Below are 19,775 nucleotides of genomic sequence, written 5' to 3'. Positions count from 1 at the left end.
ATTCACTGTCAGCAGCTCAGCAAACTATACAGTACCAGTTTATACCCTACTCCATACTTCACAGATCCACAAATCTACACACTCGAGTTTGATGTTTGACCCCAAGGTCTCTCAAAATTGACATCTATGAAGAGGTATGTACTAAGACTACATGAGGTAAAGATCAATGAAAGTTGAAATGTAACTGCCTGCTCTGAGAGTGCCAACCCCCAAGCCAAGAATTTTCCCATTGCCTATTTTGTGCGTTTCTTTCCTAAAGCAGGGCTGGATCCCACAACTGGAGATTTGCACGGTAAGCACACAGTTTTGTTTGTTGTCTTGTATTAAATAGTTGTTTGCAATATATTAGCAAGATATTGTGTTGGAATATAGAAGTTGATTCTATTGCCAGCTGTTTGGGTTAGTAAATATGTACATTTCATCTTTGTGTATATTTGAAGTATAGTAAATTAATAATCATTTAATTCCCATAAGAATGTTTTGATAAAAAAATGTTTTTGAAAATACAAATTTTGTGTGCAAGAAGAGTATCAGTAGTAAAACACTGTAACATTTCCATATCTATTTTTATTTGATTTTATTTCATATATATGTATATATATATGAAAGTCCATCTATATATATATATATATATATATATATATATAAATGTCCTGTGATTTCAATTTATTTTAACCTGTAGCTTTAAACAATTTTAAAAGGCTTAACCCTGGAATTATGCAACAGCTGACAGACCTTTAGCCATGTTAAGCATTTATTGATTATTCGACAATCTGTGAATTTAAAAATAATCCACCTGAAATTTGGGCTGTTAATCAGTTCACGTCTATATTTGTAATTTATTGCCAGATTTTAATGCCAGTTGCTGGATTATGGATTTCTGTGGAAGTGAGGGAGACCTACAGGAATTAATTTGAAAATATTTTCGGTCATCAATAAATTATATGTGTGAGGGTGCTTCTTGTGTTAACATCTTAACAATAGATCTCAAAATTTGTATTTAAGGATGTAATATGTATTTTATCCATAATAATATATAAAATGGAAGAGTACCTTTGAACAAATGACCAGTGACCAATGAAAAAAATCAACCAAATAATTCCAAATACTTCTGTTCTGTTCTTTGGTTTTTAGACATTCTTTTAGAACATGAACTTGTGTTTTCTGGCATTCCTCCTCCTCTGTTATGCCAAGCAAGGCTGGACGGTAAAGCACTCAACAGATCTTATATTGTTTTTTTTATTTTCAAATGATTTTATTCCATTGAAATTCCATGAATTGCTCTTTTTCACTGCAGGAAGATGCGATTGAACCAGAAGATGGAGGGGATCCTGTAGTTCCTCTCATCCCACTGATGCCAAGTAAACCCATATCAGTAAGAATCCACAATGCTCAGTGCTCATCCTTAAGGGTATACACGTTTAGACATTTGACGCTCCAATCGCATTGTACCTCTCAGGATATGAAGGGCACTCTTGACCCCACCGTAACAGAAGCACACACGGGTGCTCCAGATGGCCTGGAAGCAGATCCTTCAGCCACGGTTCCCTCTCCTGGGCAGAAAGAGGGCTCCTCTGAGGAGGACCTCGATTCGCTCTGTGATGGGGAAATGTCTAGCCAACAGATTAAACGGACCATAGGCAATGGCATTATGAAGCTTGGCCTTTGGTTCCTGGAAAACTTGAAGCCTAGTCGTGAGCAGCCCAATCTCATCATTTCCCCTCTTAGCTTGTCCGTTGCACTCTCACAGCTAGCGCTGGGTAAGTCTGGAATCTACAATAAAAACAAAAGACTCCAAAAGAGAATAGCAAATGTTTTGGTTTCTGTTCTGTTTTTGCATGCATACATATTAAAAACACTGAGACAATCTTGTTGTTTATCTGAATCTCAGGAGCAACAAATGAGACGGAAGAGCTGCTTCTACACCACCTGCATGCAGACGCACTGCCCTGCTACCAGACTGCCCTCAGCAGCCTCCTGCGCAACTTTCGCAAAAGGAACCTGTCATTCGCCAGCCGCATCTATCTGCAAACTGGTGAGAGACACGCACATTAAGCTTACACCAAACATATACATTGTCAGCAATTGCATGCAGGTCTATACAGTGGCCTATACAAGTTTTTTTTGTGTGTATATTTAGGTCACTTAAAGTCATGTGTATTATGCATTAGTGCATTTATGAAGTAATTTTTTATGAAGTTCACACATGAACATATTTAATATGTACATTCAAGATATATTCATTTATTTTAAACTAGATTAAAAAGTTTGTAGACAAATTTTGATTTTGGCTTGAGAAAGCCAGAAAGTTTAAAGTAGTTTTAACAGCTTTAAGTTTGAAGGTTTTAAGTTTGAAATAGTTTTAAGTTTTAGTTTAGTAGGTTTAAAAGCTAAAAAGATTTGGTTAGTAATTAAAAAAATAAATCATATTCTCAACCATGGACATATGGCTCTAGTCCTGAGCAGCCCAATGTCAGAATTTCCCATCTTAGCTTGTCAAATCTTAGCAAATAGGTTTTTTTTTTTTTTTTTTTTTTTTTTTTTTCATTTGTTTAAAATAGGATTGGGCATTTTTTGGGGGGACTAAATCTTAGTTGATATTTGAGGAACAGTGAATTACCGTACTATGCAAAGCTATGAATGGTTTTCTTTTTTCCCCTCAGGATTTAAAGCAAAACAGGAGTTCATGGAAGATTCTCAGAAACTGTATGACTCAGAGCCGGCCACTTTGACTGATGTTAATGAGATCAATGAATGGGTTAAGAAAGCCACAAATGGGCACATCTCAGAGTTTCTGTCCAGTCTCCCTTCCAGCACTGTTATGATGCTGATCAATGCTATGCACTACAAAGGTCAGAACAAACACCTGTTACCAGCAAGTATTTAGCAATTTCCTCTTGAGCTTCAGTGAGTCACATCAGAGATTTCGCATTACTCAGATCCGTTGCATTATTGTTCCCTTGTTCTTTCACAAGTGTAAATAAGAAAAGTAAATAAGAACCATAGAATCCAAGTCTTATTTTCTCTCTGACAGGAGAGTGGCTCACCCGCTTTGACCCTCATTTCACCTCAACTGAGCTCTTCTACATAGATGAAAACAAGATTGTTAATGTGGACATGATGCTTGGGCCAAAGTATCCTCTCAGCGTTTTCACCCACCATGAGCTGGATGCCCAGGTTACTGCCTTTAAGATGCTACTTCATAAATAGCACTGATTAAATCTCCTTACCTCACCTTTTCTTCCACTTTGACCTCTACAGGTTGCTCGATTCCCCTTTAAAGGCGACAGGAGTCTACTAGTGGTAATGCCAACATCTGGACATGTGAATGTGTCAGCCATTTCAGCTAAGCTCAATATCTCAGATCTGTATATTCGATTACCACGAGAAAGAAACATGCAAGTCAAACTCCCAAAATTCAAACTTGATTTCAACCAGGACCTCCAAGAGGCCATGACAAGCATGGGTAAGATGTCTTGCATCCAGTGCATGCACATTATGACTCGTTAGTGGCAAATATAGTTTAATATCTGCATCTATACTATCTACTGTATTTCCAGTTGCCCCATGATAATCCAACGAGATCACTTTGGATTCACAGTCATTTTACTGTTTCTTCTATTTATGTATGCTAACAAATATATAATTCTACTGTAATCCAGGTCTAGGAATGCTATTTAGTCACCCGAAGCTGGACCGCATCTCAGAGGGCCCCTTGTATGTGTCCAGAGTGCAGCATATGTCCAGTATTGAGATAAACGAAGAAGGGGCAGAGGCAGCGGCTGCAACAAGTGTGGTCATCTCGCGTTCCAACCCTTCATTTACTGTCAATCAGCCTTTTTTCTTTGCCCTAATGGATGACTTGAGTCAAACGCCATTTTTTCTGGGAGTGATTTCCAACCCAAACCCTGGAGCATCCACTGTGGTCACAACCTCTGGAAATTCAGATAAAACTAATGACAAGCCACAATCTTTTGAAGTTCATCCAAAGTAGTTTTCATACTTTTAGAGTCCGTAAGTGATTGTCGACTGCATTGTTGGTCCCCACTGGGAGGCAAATTAAGGACATATTTTGTAAACGTACATTGAGGTCTATAAGATAATTTGAAATTACTCCCCCTATGTGAATTAATGTTTTTCTAAATGTCCTTGCTAATCTTGTTAAAAAGTTTTTTTTCAAAACATTTTTTTTTTAATTAAAGAAATTTGAACAGAAATTCCTAAGTGCCTCATAAGTGTATTTATTTAAAGGGTTAATAGTTCTCCCAAAAATGAAAATTGTTTGCTCACTCTTATGTTATTGAAAACCTTATCATTTAGATTTTATTTTAGTTTAGTGAAATATTGCCTTGTTTCAGGTACGATAACATAACAATCTGCAGTTCTACTAACAGAGAAATCAATTGTGCAGCAGTTTATGCGATTTTACAAACGTGCTTCGGATTATTACTATTTTTTATAAATACTGGTAAAAATGTACTGCACACAATTCAATAATCAACTGTTTTTGATCAATTAAATTGTATTTGTCACATGACTGAACACAAAGTAGGTTTGTTGAGTGTCTAGTATGCTGCAGGGGAAACAACTTTGTTTTAAATTCAAATGAAAAAAATATTTTATTATAATACATCATATGATTTATTACAGTTATCCATTTTAAAAAGAACACATTGTGGACTGGAAAAAAAGAAACAATTGTGCATTTGTTATATAATTATTTTGAAAGGATTTAGAAACCTATTTTAACATAAAACGGGTGTATGCAATGTATGTATTTGATATGCTTTTTTATTTTCAGAAAGACATTTTGGAATGTAAAAAAACCTGCAATTATTTAGTTTGTTAAGAAAATACCATGTACTGTACATGGCTTTTATTTTTAAATGAAATTATACATAAATATTTTGAAATAACAAAAAGAGGGAGCTAATGTCTGGCAGCTAATTTTGTCATGTGTCTGTGAATTGCTCTTGTGGCATTGAATGCAACTGTTTGTTACAACATTTGTTTTAAATAAAAAAAAAAACATTAGACACATTAAATAGTTTATAACCTCACAACAAATTTATTACAAATATTTTTCAGACTCGCAAAACTTACTGAATAAAAAAAAAGAATAAAAACTAGTCCGCTTCAAGAAGGCTCGTCTGTTATATTTATGTTTGACGTTCAGCGGAAGTAGATCGAAACGGGAAACGCGTCATCGCGAGTCGCACTTTCGCGCGTTTGGTGTAAGTTGGCGCGAGGATACAGGAAAGTGCTGAGGACCAGAGACGGTTGTGATCTTTTGTCAATACAACATTTAATCTTTCGTTCGCCATATTTTTTGTGAAAACATGACTGTTAGACTGTCAGAAGGGGCAATTGAGGTAAGAATAAGACCGCAGCATTATTTCAACCGTTGCAGACCAAAGCTTGCTAAGTGAGTTAGCCAGCAAGATTTTCTACGGTTTCGGACTGTGACAGTGAGATAAAATCAAACTTTTACCATTGCCTTTTGTTTATTGCACTTACCCTTTTCGATAATTACATGTGTGTGAACTGTAACAAGGTTAAAATCGAGGATGAAACGTGTCGACGCAATAGTTTTTATATGGTCCGCCCAATGCAATTGCAACTGAGCAGAACATATAAAAACAGTCTCAGTCATTGTAACGTTAGATGGAAAATGGTTCATCATGTGGTCGGTTTTCTTCCCCGAGTTTTGAATGTGTGTGGAATAAGGCAGATATCTGAATTCACTAATAATATTGATCTGATTTATATTAGTGATAGTGTTGGATTGTGTACTTTTTTTTTCTTTCAGTCCCTGACTAAAGGAGTTGAAGTCAGCAACCCTGTTCTTCAATGTGTGGTAACTATTAGATTCATTGCACAAAATTATTAAAGTTATTTTGTTACATCACCTTGTATTCTAGGGATGGTGATGTGAAGACCAATATTGTAGACAATGACAATTATCAGATTATGTGATTTCTGAGGGGAATAAAATGTTAATGTATAAAATTAAGTAAATTAATGCATAAATGAATGTATTTTATTAAGGTCTCATTTTTTTTACATTAGTTAATGCATGTAACAATGAGCAATGTATTCTAACAGCATTTAGTAACCATTGTTAATTTTAGTTAATAAAAATGTTCATGTTAGTTCAGTGCATTAACAAATGTTAAGACACAACTTTTAATCTTAAAAATGTTTTAGTATATATTGAGATTAACATTAACTAAGATTTATAAATGCTGTAGAATAATATTTTTTTCACCAGACCATTTATTTCCATTCTAGTTATCTTAAGTGTTAGACTGTAAAATGTTGAATATTCTCTCCAGAACATCCGCAAGATTGATGGGGGAAATGGCCTATCCCGTTTCCGTCTCATGATGAGTGATGGGCTGCACACTATGTCCTGTAAGTTTGATCAATTTTCAGATACCTGTGTGTTTAATTTGGTGTCTGTCCTTAAAATACATTGTAATTTTCATGTGCAGAAAGATGTTTTTTGGATGTTTTTCTGAAACGGCTTTTTGCTTATTGATCATCAGCACCAAAGCCATATATTTCTCTAATACTTTTGTTGCATAAGCATTTAAATGTCCATGTTCGGTGCTTATGTGTTTGAAAGTTGAATGGTTTATTTAAGATATTTGGATAAGCAGCGTGACTTTAAAGTTACGACTGAGTGATATTTGTTGAAAGTAGTCTTTTGCTCATGTCATTGGGATGTAAACCCCAGGTTTTCTAAAACATGCAAATATGAGAAATGGAGTCCTAAACCATGTATTTTTTAATGTTGTTTGTCCCCTGCATGCAGCATTCATGCTCTCCACACAGCTCAATCCCATGGCTGAGCAAAACCAGTTGGCCTCTAACTGTGTGTGTATGCTGAAAAGGAGCGTCACTAATGTCCTCAAGGATGGACGGTAAGCATTTGTCTCCAGGTCTTGATCTGATTTTTTTTGTTTCTTACAGTTGTTGTTATTATTAGCTAATTTCTCTGTGACTCTGCTTTGTTTATACTACTATTTAAAAGTTTGGGGGCAGTTTGATTCGTTTAATGTTTTTGTAAGAAGTCTCTAATGCTCACCAAGGCAGCATTTATTTGATCAAAAATACAGTAAAACAATATAATGAAATATAGTAATATCTGTTTACTATTTAAAAATGTAATTTATTCCTGATAGCAAAGCTGAATTTTCAGCATCATTACTCCAGTCTTCAGTGTCACATGATCCTTCAGAAATCATTCTAATATGATGATTTGCTGCTCAAGAAACATTTCTTATTACTATCAATGTTGAAAACAGTTTTGCTGCATAATATTTTGTGGAAATCTGGATGCATTTTTTTCAGGATATTTTGAAGAATAGAAAGAAACAGTATTGATGTGAAATGGAAATCTTTTGTAGCATTATGAATACCTTTGGGAAATTTAATGCATTCTTGCTGATAATTAATTTCTATCAAAAAATCATACTAACCTCAAACATTTGACACAGTAGTATATTTTCATTAATGCATATTATTGAGCTTTTGTGTTTGTTCTACACAGACGTGTGGTGGTTATACTGGACATGGAAATACTCAAGTCTGCTGACCAGATGCCAGGAAAAATTGGAGACCCAACTCCTTATGTAGAGGGTGAGAGAGTACATTTGACCCATGTCAAATTGAATGGAAACTACTTTTTTTTTTTTTGCTCATATAAAGCAGACATCCCGGAGTCTCCCGCAAATTGATAACGGCTCCCTGATGCTCTCAAATTATGTACAATATCCCAGAAATTGAGTGAGGTGGTTTCAACCTGGTATTAATGTGCTTTTTCAGTAATCTAATCACAGGTGGTCAGTCAAGAAGCATTACTGTTTACACCTGGTATATTATCATGCATTTCATTTGCGTCTCCTGTGACTAGGGCTATACCGGTTAACTTCACAACTGCCCCACCATGGTGGTAGAACCAAAATGTTTTTATTTTTTATTTGAAATGCTCTTTTACTTCGTGAAATTAAATGTTACATCCCAACCATGGAACCATCTGGATTTGTGCTTAGTGAGAGAGGTACATGAGCCCCTAAATTTAAGCCATTTGTCGGCTTTGTATTGTTTTGCAATCTGGTCACCTGATTTTCCACAAATTTATTTAATTCATTAGTTAATCCACTGGACATGAAATCTCTTGTTTCTTTTCTCAAATCCTCACTCTCAAATCTCCCATTTCCGCAGTGGATTATAACAGTTTCTTCCTTTCATTTACATTTAATTACTATATTCACATCCTTTACTGTAGAAAAAGGCTGTAGGACAGATACCCTTTTTCTTGGATGTCAAATCTATATAGCACTGATTGTGCTTGTTAGACTTGATAACAAGCTCAAGTTTATTTGTATAGCGCATTTTATACAGTGCTGATTTGGTTTTGCTTTCTCTGACAGTGCTGGATCGAATATAGCCTAAATGTCTTGCACATGCGGAAAATGACATTTTCTTTTCAGACCTTTTACAGCAAGTGTCAGTTGCTTTGGAACATCTGGTTCCAAAGACATGAAGATATTAGACAAGAGATGACCTCTGTCCTGCTCCTGTCCCACATCCTTCTCAAAGCGCAGAGTGCTATATGATTCTTTGTGGGGACATAAAAAACAAATGTTTTTTTTTATGTAATAGTTAACTTTTATTTGATTATTTATGTTACCATTAGTTTAGTGTCTGTAGTGTGTTGTTTCACTGACAGAAGTGCTAAAATAAACAAGTACGTTTGTAATGAAATGGATGTTTGAGACTATTTTATACATTTCATTTTGATCTGTATATATCTCCCTTAAATTTTTGCAGGGTGGGATGTCTGGTAAACAGTTTCATTTGAGCATTGATGCATGTCTGTCATCTTGTCAAGAGGGATTTAATTTGATAAAATGTTTCATGTTTTTTTTTTTTTTTTTTTTTTTTTGTAGGTCAGTCAAAGGCACAACAGAGTACAGCTCCAGCTCCAACTCCAACTGTACGTCCATTACAGTCTAAGAATGGAAGTGATGGTAAAGAAATGAACACACATATATATTTAATTTATTTAGTGTAGGTGTTTGTTTAAAAACCCTCAAATGTTTACATTAACATACAGTGCTACTGAGCTGTAATGCATTAGCTGACTGCTGTGTTATGAAGTTATGAATTGCTAAATTATTATAGATTATAGCCATATAGATACTAAAATAACTAAAATATTTTAGTTGAAAGCTGACAGATTTTCAAGATACACATAGGTGTACACAGTGCAGCGCATGTAGTGATGTCTTAAAATTCACTAAATGATTTGAAAATAAACACTGACGGTTTTCTAAGGTGAACTGACAAACAAACTGTTAATAAAAAAAAAAAAAAAAAAAAAAACACTTTAAAGCATCAGTTTGAAACATGGAATACTGGGAGTAAAGTAGATACTAGTGATCGACCGATGTATCGGTTTACCGATATTTTTCCCAATATTTAAGCATTTTCCCATAATCGGGTATCGGTTTTGTAATATCGGATTCGCCGATATACGGCGCCATCTTGTGGCCGTTTTGAGAATTCCGCCATTGCAGTCCTCGTCTGAGGAGATCAGTCAACAACAACTCTGCACAGGTAAAACATATGTTCTGCTTGCTTTGCTTTAATTATTCAACTTTATTTAACATAACAGACATGCAGAAATGAGATTTGAGACATAAATGCCTGATATAGTTTATTTATGCAGCTTGGCTCTAAAAAATTGTGACGAACTCGTGGAGTCACGTAGCGTAATCCGTCATGTCCTGCCCCAATAAAGACGTAACTTTACATGAATTAAATAAAACAGACATGAATGAGTGCATGTTGAAAATCAAAGCGCTGAATTTAATTCTCTATCTGTTGTATTTGATCACCATTAGTCTCGGAAAAAAAAGTTCGTTCATACTGAGCACTCACTGGGTTGATGACAGGAATGCTCAAGCACGGCCACTGAATGAAACTTTTGACAAGATTCTCTCGTTTAAACACCCTAAATTATATTATCATTTACTACATAACCATTATTTCGCTAATAATCTAAATAAATACCGCTCTGTGGAAATTAATTATTTATTATCTCCACGCGCGATCGCGGTTGAGTAGCCTAAGTTATAGTTCTGTGTAAATGCATAGATAAACAGCACTTTGTCAGAAAGGATTTAATGATCTAGACCGACAAAAACATTATTAATAATGAATAACATACTAGTTGGAAAATGCAAATATGCTGTTTTGTTTGTTACTTTCCTGACAATGTTATATTCCAGCTAATATTATTCAGTGAATTAATATTACCCAGTGAATTATTCCTCACTCTTTAAACCTATTAAACGGCACATAAACCTTCTAAAACTGTTTAAAATGAATTAGATTTCAATACAAAATACAATACAAAAAATACCTCCAACATGTGGAACCACTTAAAAATACATCACTCAACTATCTTTGAATATATGTTAGAATAATGTTTGTGCTTTATTTTTTACCTCATCAAAGCTTTTATTTTTAAACAAAGACACTTAGTAACAGTGCACTTTATTTTTTGGACTCAGACCCCTCTATTTATTTGTGTATAAATATAAAAAAAATTTATGCAAGGAGGGAGTGATTGTTATAAATAAAATGGTTTGTTCAGTTCATTTGTGTTGTAATAATTGTGTCAAAAACAGAAATATAACAGTAAATAAATATCGGTTCTGCATATCGGTAATCGGGCACATAATCATGCAAATAATCGGTATCGATTATAAAAAAATCTATATCGGTCGATCACTAGTAGATACAATATTAAACCTTTGAATCACCTGTAGTTCAAGCCAGGGTTGCCAAGTTTTTTCCCTACACCAAATATTTCTGCCCCTTTAATACAAATTAAAACACAAAAAACATGTTTGAACATCAGAAGGTATATTAAAAGATACAGTATAACTTACCAAAATCTGTATCATGTAATTCTTCAATCTGTGTTTCAACTGTGGAAAGATCTCAATAAAACAGCTTGTGAACAATGTCACTTGATGTTGCATTTACCGCAGGAAAGTTTTCCAATGTTCAGTTAGCTATAAAAAGCACTATAGAGGAACTTATTTACTGCTAATTATGCATGTTAAATATGTATGTTTGTTTTGAAATTGTCATTAAGACAAGTGTTTATAAAAATTACATGTGCAACTGAGTTGTATACAAACATTTTGGTTTTTATTTGAGTATGATTATATCTGAAAATAAATGATTAAAGCAGTTAGGAGAATATAAAAGTTTGGGTTCTGTTTTTAATTTTAACCTCTTATAAAGTAATGTTTCAAGTGAGAGGATTCCCTGTATAGTTTACACTACAACATTAGTTAGGAGAGAGATTTTTTTTTCTCCTTGAGAAAATCAAACTGTCGGTATCGGCTGAGAAATTTAGCATTTTTGCATCTCTAATAGAAAGTCATTATTTCATTCCCTTTAACGTGTATATACCCTTTTTTTTATTTAAGCATTTGAAGGCTTCTTAATTTCATGTATTTTCAGCACAGTGTTTAATCTTCTTGGTGAGATTTTTAACTTCATTGAGGATTTTCAAGCTGTGTTAAACAGCCGTTTTAATTCACACTTTAAAGATTTTCACCGAAGATTGTTTTAGAGGTGTTTTTCACGACTTCATGTCATAAATGCAAAATTGGTGTCTATTTTATCTTGAATATCTTTGTGACTCTGTTTTAGTTCTTTGTGGTGATCTGTTGTTTTCTCCTCTTCGCTCATTAGGTTCAATGAACAGACCTCCCACTCAGAGCTTCGGGAAAAAGCCCATGGCTGCCCCCAACACTCCTGGAGGCAGCTCTAAAGTTGTGCCTATTGCCAGCCTCAATCCATACCAGTCAAAGTCAGTCTAAATTTCACATCCACACTCCTGAACTTCCCTCTTTCCAGTCCAATTGACCTTTGCATATCACATTGTGTTGTGCATAGATCATAAGAGTGTGTTTTCTTTAGGTGGACTGTTAGAGCTCGAGTCACCAACAAGAATGCCATCCGCACATGGAGTAACTCCAGGGGCGACGGGAAGCTTTTCTCCATGGAGCTAGTGGATGAAAGCGTAAGCATTTATCAGCAGATCAGAAACTTGTAAGAGTATTAATTTGCAATGACATCTCGCTTTGTTTATTATAGGGGGAGATCAGAGCAACTGGGTTTAATAACGAGGTGGATAAATTCTACTCACTCATCGAGCAGGGAAAAGTAAGGCCTACTTCCTTCTCAATTGTTAGCTGTTATCAAATAATGTAGGGCTAAGCAATGTAAGGTAGCAACAGCTGTTGATCACGTGACCAGATTTTTTCTCGCTTGTTGTCCTCAGGTCTACTACATCTCCAAAGGCACCCTGAAGATAGCTAACAAACAGTTTTCTTCACTTAAGAATGACTATGAGATGACTCTCAATGGAGAGACAAGCATCATCCCTTGTGAGGACAGCCATGATGTCCCCATGGTGCAGTGTGAGTTTGTTTCCATTGCTGACCTGGAGTCCCGGGAGAAAGACACCATCGTAGGTGAGCATCTCCCCCTGGCCTGTCCGATTGGCACCATCAATAACCAGCATTTTAATAATTAACCGCTGTGGAGACAGTAGCATGGCTCTGCGTAACAAATGTGTTGAGGCCCAGGAGGTTGTGGTAATTATAACGTTGATGATGAACGCAATATTAATAATGCTTATGACAGTAATGGCCTGTGGCGCAGATTGACTTTGTGTCCCTGTCGGGTTCTAGCAGAACCGGAGGAGAAAGATGCTGTCTCTGGTAGACTGAAGAGTCAATAAGCATGCCTCTAATTATGGTAATAGCAGTCTGAGCATGTTGAGGTGCGGCAGGCATATTTCTTATCCGAGATTTGAGTCAGGTGCTGGCAGTGATTTGTGAAACGCTCCTAATGGCAGCTAAATGATTCATAACGGCGTCTGATATGAGGGGATTAAGATGGCGCGCTGCAATGGAGCGTTGACGGGTGTTGTGGAATTACATTCTGGATGAGTGTTATAGTCATCCCATACCTATTTGCTGTTGGTAAATTTGTGGGAGTAGCAGTGTTGTAAACCTGTGTGGCGCATGTGTTTACAGATGTGATCGGAGTATGTAAAAACACAGAAGATGTGATGTGCATCACGACCAAGAACAGTCGTGAGGTTTCCAAGAGAAACATCCAATTGATGGACATGTCCGGCAGAGTCATCCAGCTCACCATGTGGGGCAATGATGTACGTAATTAATTAATTAATTAATCTTTAATCATTTTACATTATTATTCAGTGCCTTATAGTACAGTAAAATGTCAAATATTCTCAATATAAATTAGAATTTTGTAATGATCAATATTGTAAATATTTTTTTCATTACGTTTTGTTTTTTGGACCATAAAGTTTCACACGACTCTGTCAGAATGCTTGTGTAAAAGTGTAAAACTGTATTTTACAATAGAATTTTAATGTTTAATTTTTAAAAGCTAGATTAATTGCTAAGTTCTACCATATGTATGTATATGGATGACAGATTACATTGCCTGAATGATGTACACTACTGCACAAAAGTTTGGGGTCGTTTTTGAAAGAAATCTCTTGTTCACCAAAGCTGCATTTGATCAAAAACAGTAATGAAAAAAGAAGAAAAGTAATGCTGTGAAATGTGAGCACAGTTCAGATTTTTTCTATTTTAAATGTTATTTATTCCTGTGATTGCAAAGCTAAATTTTCAGCAGTTTTCAGTGTCACATGATCCTTCAGAAATCATTATAATATGCTGATTTGGTGCCCAAAAACAAATTTTTTTATTTTTATTTTATCAATGCTGATAAAAATGCTTTTTTTTGGGAACTGTGATATATTTTTTGTGATTTGAGTAGCAAGTTCAAAACATCAGCATTTATTTCAAGTAAAAATAAATATTTTGTAACATTATAAATGTCTTTACTGAAACTATTGATCAATTTAATTTATCCTTGCTGAATAAAAGTATTCATTTCTTTAAAAAAAAAGTATGGACCGCAGACATTTGAGCGGTAGTGTAATGGTAGCTGACTGGAATCCTCATGCAAACAGTGATATTCAGCCTTAAACACTGTGATCTTGTACCAGATGAGGTTCTCGAGCATTTCAGCTATTCTCGTCTCATCAGGATTTGCCATGAAAACCAAATTGCATAAAACCACAATTAGATGGCAAATCCTTATGGATCTTTTGATGCACTGCTGCTAGCAAGTAAAATATGTTTACGCTGTAGAATATATGCACTTTTTCAGTACTTAACTATTCGCCTTTTCTTTCCTAACTCTGCAGGCAGAGACATTTGATGGCAGTGGGCAGCCAATCTTGGCCATTAAGGGGGCGAGATTATCTGACTTTGGTGGGCGTTCTCTCTCTACTCTCTACAGCAGCACAGTCATGATCAACCCCGATATTCCTGAGGCATACAAACTACGGGGCTGGTGAGTGATATTATTTTTCTCTCAAATCGTACAATACAGAATATACGCTGCATCTGTTGTTAAGTGTTTGTCCTAGATGAAACAGATGTGTTCTGATGCGCCCCTGTTTTTATTTCTCCACTTGTGAGAATTGGGACGAGCATAGAGCAGACACTAAAATGCACACTCCAGAACTCAGAGAGGGTGAGCATGCTCATGCCTTTGATATCAAGATTAGCTCTATCAGCGTCACTCTGGTGGGCTTTGCATTCAGGCTGATATAGGAATGCAAATTATGGCTAATCCCCTGCCAAGATGTTCAATTTCCTTGGTGAACTCGTGTGACTCGGGTCCTTTGAGAACAGGAATGTTTATTTCTGCACTGGGGATGTGAAACAAGGAAGATGGGGAAACGACGGCGCCGAACGCCTTGTTGAGAGATGATGTTATAAATGCGTGCATACAAGGAAGCAGCAATGAGTATATGATGGCTTCCTGTGTTTTTGGAGCACAGGGCTGCCCTAATCCTCATGAATTCTTATTGGTTATTGAAGGAATTAAAAAACTGTTATGACTCAATTATTCTTATGTTTTCTTCTGCTTTCTCATGCCAATTTAGGTTTGTGTTGGGGCTGCCAAATTTATAATTATGCGTCTTAAAATATCTTGAATAGACCTGTCACAGTTATTACATAATCACCAGATTGTGATGATTTGAGTAAGCCACAATCATTGTGCACTTTCAGTGGCAAACATAAATTGTCATCTAAATTGAAATCCATGTAATAATGTGCTTTTCCCTTTGTAGTAGTTTTATGTGAATTCAGCAGATGAACTGGGATCTTTTTTTACTGCTCCACTTTTAAATATAAACTAGGTAGAAGTTTAATATTTTGACTAGGTAGTTAATTTTAACTATTTGTATAATAATTTATTACATGCAAATAGTAATTCAATGTTGTTTTAACCTTAACGTTCATCAAAATAGAATAAAATCGTACAGGTTTTTTGAAACCAAATGAGGGTGAGTAAATGAAAATGAAAATTTTTGGGTGAGCTATCCATTTAAGTGGTCTGTATGCAGGGTTCATTACTAATGTTTTGCATTAATAAGTGCAGTCACTAAAAATATTACATGTTTGTTTACTGGAAATTTGGCCGTAAAACACAGAGCTTGAATTGAGATGCAGATAAAAAAATGTTTATCAACTTTTATTAACTACAGTAAAGTGCAAAAAAAATTCTGCTCTTATTAAATGTACCATTCGGAATCACTGACAGCTTCAGTGATTTTTATAAAACATACCTGCAAACTTGTCGCTTTTCGGCGACAATCGCCGTTTTCTTGGTCAATTGGGTCATTTACGTGAATCGCGTAGAACCGGAGAGTTTTTTTTTTTTTGTGGGGGGGGGGGGTATATTGTTTCTCACAGTAACTGCCATGCAGGCTAGAATTGCGAAACATTATTGGATAATTCTTAGAATTTACATTTCTCTGGGCCAATCGGAATCTTAGCACTTTTTCTCTTGGCCAATTGGAATCTTAGCACTTGTCAGAATCTTGAAGCACACAGCGTCAACTGAGGCTGAGCGCGCCATTTGATGAGACGCCTGGCTACCGTGCGAGTCTAATGGAAACTCACGCATGAATTTTCCTGCATTGAACTTGTTTTAGCGCCCACCAAAGTGATTTTTTTCTCCTGCCAAAGTCTTATTTGATCGGTGAGTAATGTAGATGAACGGCTGCGTTTGTGACGGGGTGTATGTTTAACTGAAAGAACGAGCAGAGAGAGAGAGAGAGCCGGTCGCGCGCGCGCACTCTCTGTGTAAACGACTTCACCGTCTCCAAACTAGGCGCTGTGTTGCTCTCTCTCCCTCGCACGCTCTCTCTCCCTCGCACGCACATATTAATCAAAAATAAATCGACACGGTGGTAAAAGGTCGAAAGACCAAAGTTTCATGTGGAGCATTCGGAGATTTTTTTTTTTTTTTCCTGAATTACTGCTGGGTGTGAATTGTGCTAAATAAGTTTCCTTATCTTCTCTGAAAAGCGTTCCGGACATTCAGCTGACATAAACAACACTTTAATTAAACGAAATAAAACTATACAGCGATGAAATGTTTTCTATGTTGACACAAATCTTGGATGTCAGTGTCCTAACTGCTGGGATAATCACACAACGCGCACGACACGTCCAATTCGCGAACTAATGACTCCTTTGAACCGATTCATTTTAATGAATGGTTAAAACAACTGATCTTTCCAACAGTGAACTCAGGTGACGTCTGAATCGGTGTAACTAATCAGTAACACTTTACAATAAGGTTATATTTATTACATAAATTATATAAAAAAGTACAGTTTGCTAACTCAAGCTTAAACTTTAAAATAAATAAAACCACTTGTTTTTTAAAAAAAAAAAGCATATGACTACATTTTTCCACACAGTGCTATCAAGAATCGATAAGAGAATCGATAAAGAATTGGATCGATGATCAGAATCGTCAGTGGCATTATTATTGATAAAATCTTATCAATTCCCATCCCTATGTGAAGACCGTAAAATTATAATCAAACATTAAAGAACATACATGTTTTTTTAATAGTTTTTTTTTTTAAGAGTTAAAAGATTAAAACATTTTGCTAACATGAGGTCTTATTGTGTCACTGTCAGTCTTTTTACATCAGTGCAAAACTAGGGTATGCAGATTAATTATTATTATTATTATTATTATACATTATTAATTGATTAATCCCATGGCATGTAGCAAAAAAAAACATGCCATACACCCCCCCCCCCCGGCGACACTGTCACCTTTTTTAGTCTGAGGAGTTTGCTGGTCTGATAAAAGAAACGCTCTTGCTTTCTGTCTAATTCTGTCGCAATTTGAAAAAGTTTTTGTTTTTGAGACTGTGACATTTCCTACTTAGCCATTTCCACTCCCTAATATATGGAAAAGACAATAAGTGCTCCATCTACTGGTTATAGTGGTAATTTCATGTCTTTTTTTTTTTTTTAAAGTGTTTGATGGCCATGGTGTTAGTTTTCCTACATCTTTAAACTTTTAGTTTTACAAATTATCACAATAAAAATAACATTAAAATGGGATAATATTTAGAGCCTTGAAGTGCTGGAAAAAGTGTAAAGCTCTTCAAAAAGTCCTTAAGGTGCTTTAATTTCACTCTTAAAAGTTTGCATGAACCCTGAAATGAATATTGTAAAAACATTTGTCTATTTCTGCATGGTTACATTTAGCATTACTACATTAAATCCATAGTGAATGTTGATTTTTAGGGATGGGTACCGAAACCCGGTATTAAATGAGCTCTGGTGCTAAATTGAAAGACAGCTGGATCGGTATGGCCAGCTGTTTCTATATGCGATAAACCATTTATATGTGATGCATTTTTGCCATTCGCAATCCTGAAGAGATCTCTCTCACGGAGATACAGCGCGCACAACAATAGTGACGATGGCCGAGATGACTTTAACAAAAGTTTAGCCTGGTTACACTTTAGTGCTTTGATATTAATCTAATTTTATTTTTGATTTTGGGTTCCAATGATTATAAAAAAGATAAATGAGGTAAAACTATTAAAAACTAGCTGCATTCCGTCTAGCAGAACTTCCTTCCCTTCACAGCGGTGCGCTGTCATTTCTCTCTAAAACCCAAACTTTACATCAGAATTTGCACAATCAGTGATTCCTGTAAAATGCAGTCTCTACGGTTGCTAAATTGCAGGACGTGTTTGACAATAAAAAGAGCTTATAAAAGCACAATAACTGCGCAAGAGATGCGGTTTCCAACTTCAAGGCTTTGTGTGTGTGCGCTCCAAAATGGACTGCAATATAGACAAGCACATTATACTTTTGGCTTACTTTACGCTTTGCTTTTCCACTGCGTGGTACGATTCGGCTCAGCTCGCTTTGGCTCGGTTTGCTTTTCCACTGCAGTTTAATACTGCTTCAAAGTGGGTGGGATTGTAGACTGCTCGTTGAAGTTGCTGCAAAACTTTTTCATTCCTGGTCGCAAAATCCAGCTCTCGCTGGATCCGCTCCTCGGTTACCAAGGAGAGGAACGCCATTTCTTTTTTCAAGTTTATTTTTTCAAGCAAGTCGTTTAATAAAAATTGTGGGAACAAAAAATACTGTGGTGGCTGTTGCTGACTGTTTAAATCTAGCGGGTTTGGTGTCTCGTGTTGCAAATCCAATGACACTGGTAGTGACAATTCTCTCTGACCAATCAATGATCTGTAGTGTTTTCACGCCATAATAAACCTACTGACGATTGCGCCATTAATGCGATTGTGAATTATTAAGCATTAATATTAGGGCTGCAACAAACGATAATTTTGATAATCGATTAATCTAACGATTATTAGAATGATTAATCGACTAATCATCGATTATTTCACTGACTAATCAGTAGGGATGGGTACCGAAACCCGGTATTAAACGGGCCCCGGTGCTGAATTTTGAAATACCGCTGGAGCGATAAGCTCGGACGTTATCGGTTCTGCTGTCGGTACTGGAGAAATTAAGAAAGTGCTATTGCTATTAAGAAATTATTATCTTGCAAATGTAATCTCGCCAGCCACTTCTATATATAATAATATTGAACCATTTGACTGTGATGCATTAGAGAGAGAGAGAGAGAGAGAGAGAGATCTTTCACGCGGAGCCACGGCGCACACAACAGCCCTGCTTAATGAGTGACGATGAGGACAGAACTAAACATTCAAACGGTTAGGCTACACTTTATATCTTTGATATTAAACTAATTGTATTTTGATTTTGGCTTCCAATGATTATAAAAAAGATATTTGAGGTATAACCATTAAAAACTAAAGCCGCATTCATTCTGTTTAGCGCAACTTCCTTCCCCTCACAGCGGTGCGCTGTCATTTCTCCCTAAAACCCAAACGTAACGTCAGAATCTGCACGATCGGTGATTGTTGTAAAATGTAGTCTATACTGTTGCTAAACTGCGGGACGCGTTTGATAATAAAAGGCTATTAAAAGTACCAAAATTGAGCAATAGACGCTGTTCCAAATGCGGCGCGCGCTCCGAAACATACCGCAACGAGACAAGCAACGTATATTTTGGGCTTCATGTGCGCATCTAAACGATCAAATATACACAAAAATATGTCAAAATGGCCGTCTTGGAGATTCACTTAAACAGTTTATTCACTTAAATACAGTTTATGTCTTAAATGGACGTAAACAGTTGGGAGAAAATATGATGCGTAATAATTTGATCTGCATTTGGTCTTAAAGAGGCAGCAGTCTAATAAT

At 35.9% G+C, this 19,775-nt stretch overlaps 2 protein-coding genes across 2 annotated transcripts in view; both read left to right on the top strand.

The window, feature by feature from the left end:
* The first annotated feature begins 155 nt into the window (after positions 1 to 155).
* serpinf2b (serpin peptidase inhibitor, clade F (alpha-2 antiplasmin, pigment epithelium derived factor), member 2b) lies at positions 156 to 4,118 on the top strand. Its single transcript, XM_079885971.1, has 9 exons — positions 156 to 292; positions 1,135 to 1,206; positions 1,298 to 1,375; positions 1,460 to 1,760; positions 1,892 to 2,035; positions 2,664 to 2,852; positions 3,035 to 3,177; positions 3,262 to 3,466; positions 3,663 to 4,118. Exons 2-9 carry the CDS (start codon positions 1,150 to 1,152, stop codon positions 3,992 to 3,994), a joined length of 1,449 nt encoding a protein of 482 aa, XP_079742097.1. The 5' UTR covers positions 156 to 292; positions 1,135 to 1,149; the 3' UTR covers positions 3,995 to 4,118.
* A 1,065-nt stretch (positions 4,119 to 5,183) lies between these two features.
* The window catches only part of rpa1 (replication protein A1), a 50,054-nt gene continuing 35,462 nt past the window's right edge, over positions 5,184 to 19,775 (top strand). The window contains exons 1-12 of the mRNA XM_079885972.1: positions 5,184 to 5,372; positions 5,810 to 5,857; positions 6,336 to 6,414; positions 6,818 to 6,926; positions 7,556 to 7,644; positions 8,958 to 9,038; positions 11,785 to 11,902; positions 12,013 to 12,115; positions 12,190 to 12,258; positions 12,377 to 12,569; positions 13,137 to 13,273; positions 14,348 to 14,496. Of these exons, the coding sequence (XP_079742098.1) occupies positions 5,340 to 5,372; positions 5,810 to 5,857; positions 6,336 to 6,414; positions 6,818 to 6,926; positions 7,556 to 7,644; positions 8,958 to 9,038; positions 11,785 to 11,902; positions 12,013 to 12,115; positions 12,190 to 12,258; positions 12,377 to 12,569; positions 13,137 to 13,273; positions 14,348 to 14,496 (1,208 nt within the window). The 5' untranslated portion in view covers positions 5,184 to 5,339. The remainder of the gene's footprint in view (positions 5,373 to 5,809; positions 5,858 to 6,335; positions 6,415 to 6,817; positions 6,927 to 7,555; positions 7,645 to 8,957; positions 9,039 to 11,784; positions 11,903 to 12,012; positions 12,116 to 12,189; positions 12,259 to 12,376; positions 12,570 to 13,136; positions 13,274 to 14,347; positions 14,497 to 19,775) is intronic.

The sequence above is a fragment of the Squalius cephalus genome (genome assembly GCF_949319135.1).
Source record: "Squalius cephalus genome assembly, chromosome: 11".
Lineage (NCBI taxonomy): Eukaryota > Metazoa > Chordata > Actinopteri > Cypriniformes > Leuciscidae > Squalius > Squalius cephalus.
This window is presented reverse-complemented; position numbering and strand designations above follow the sequence as displayed.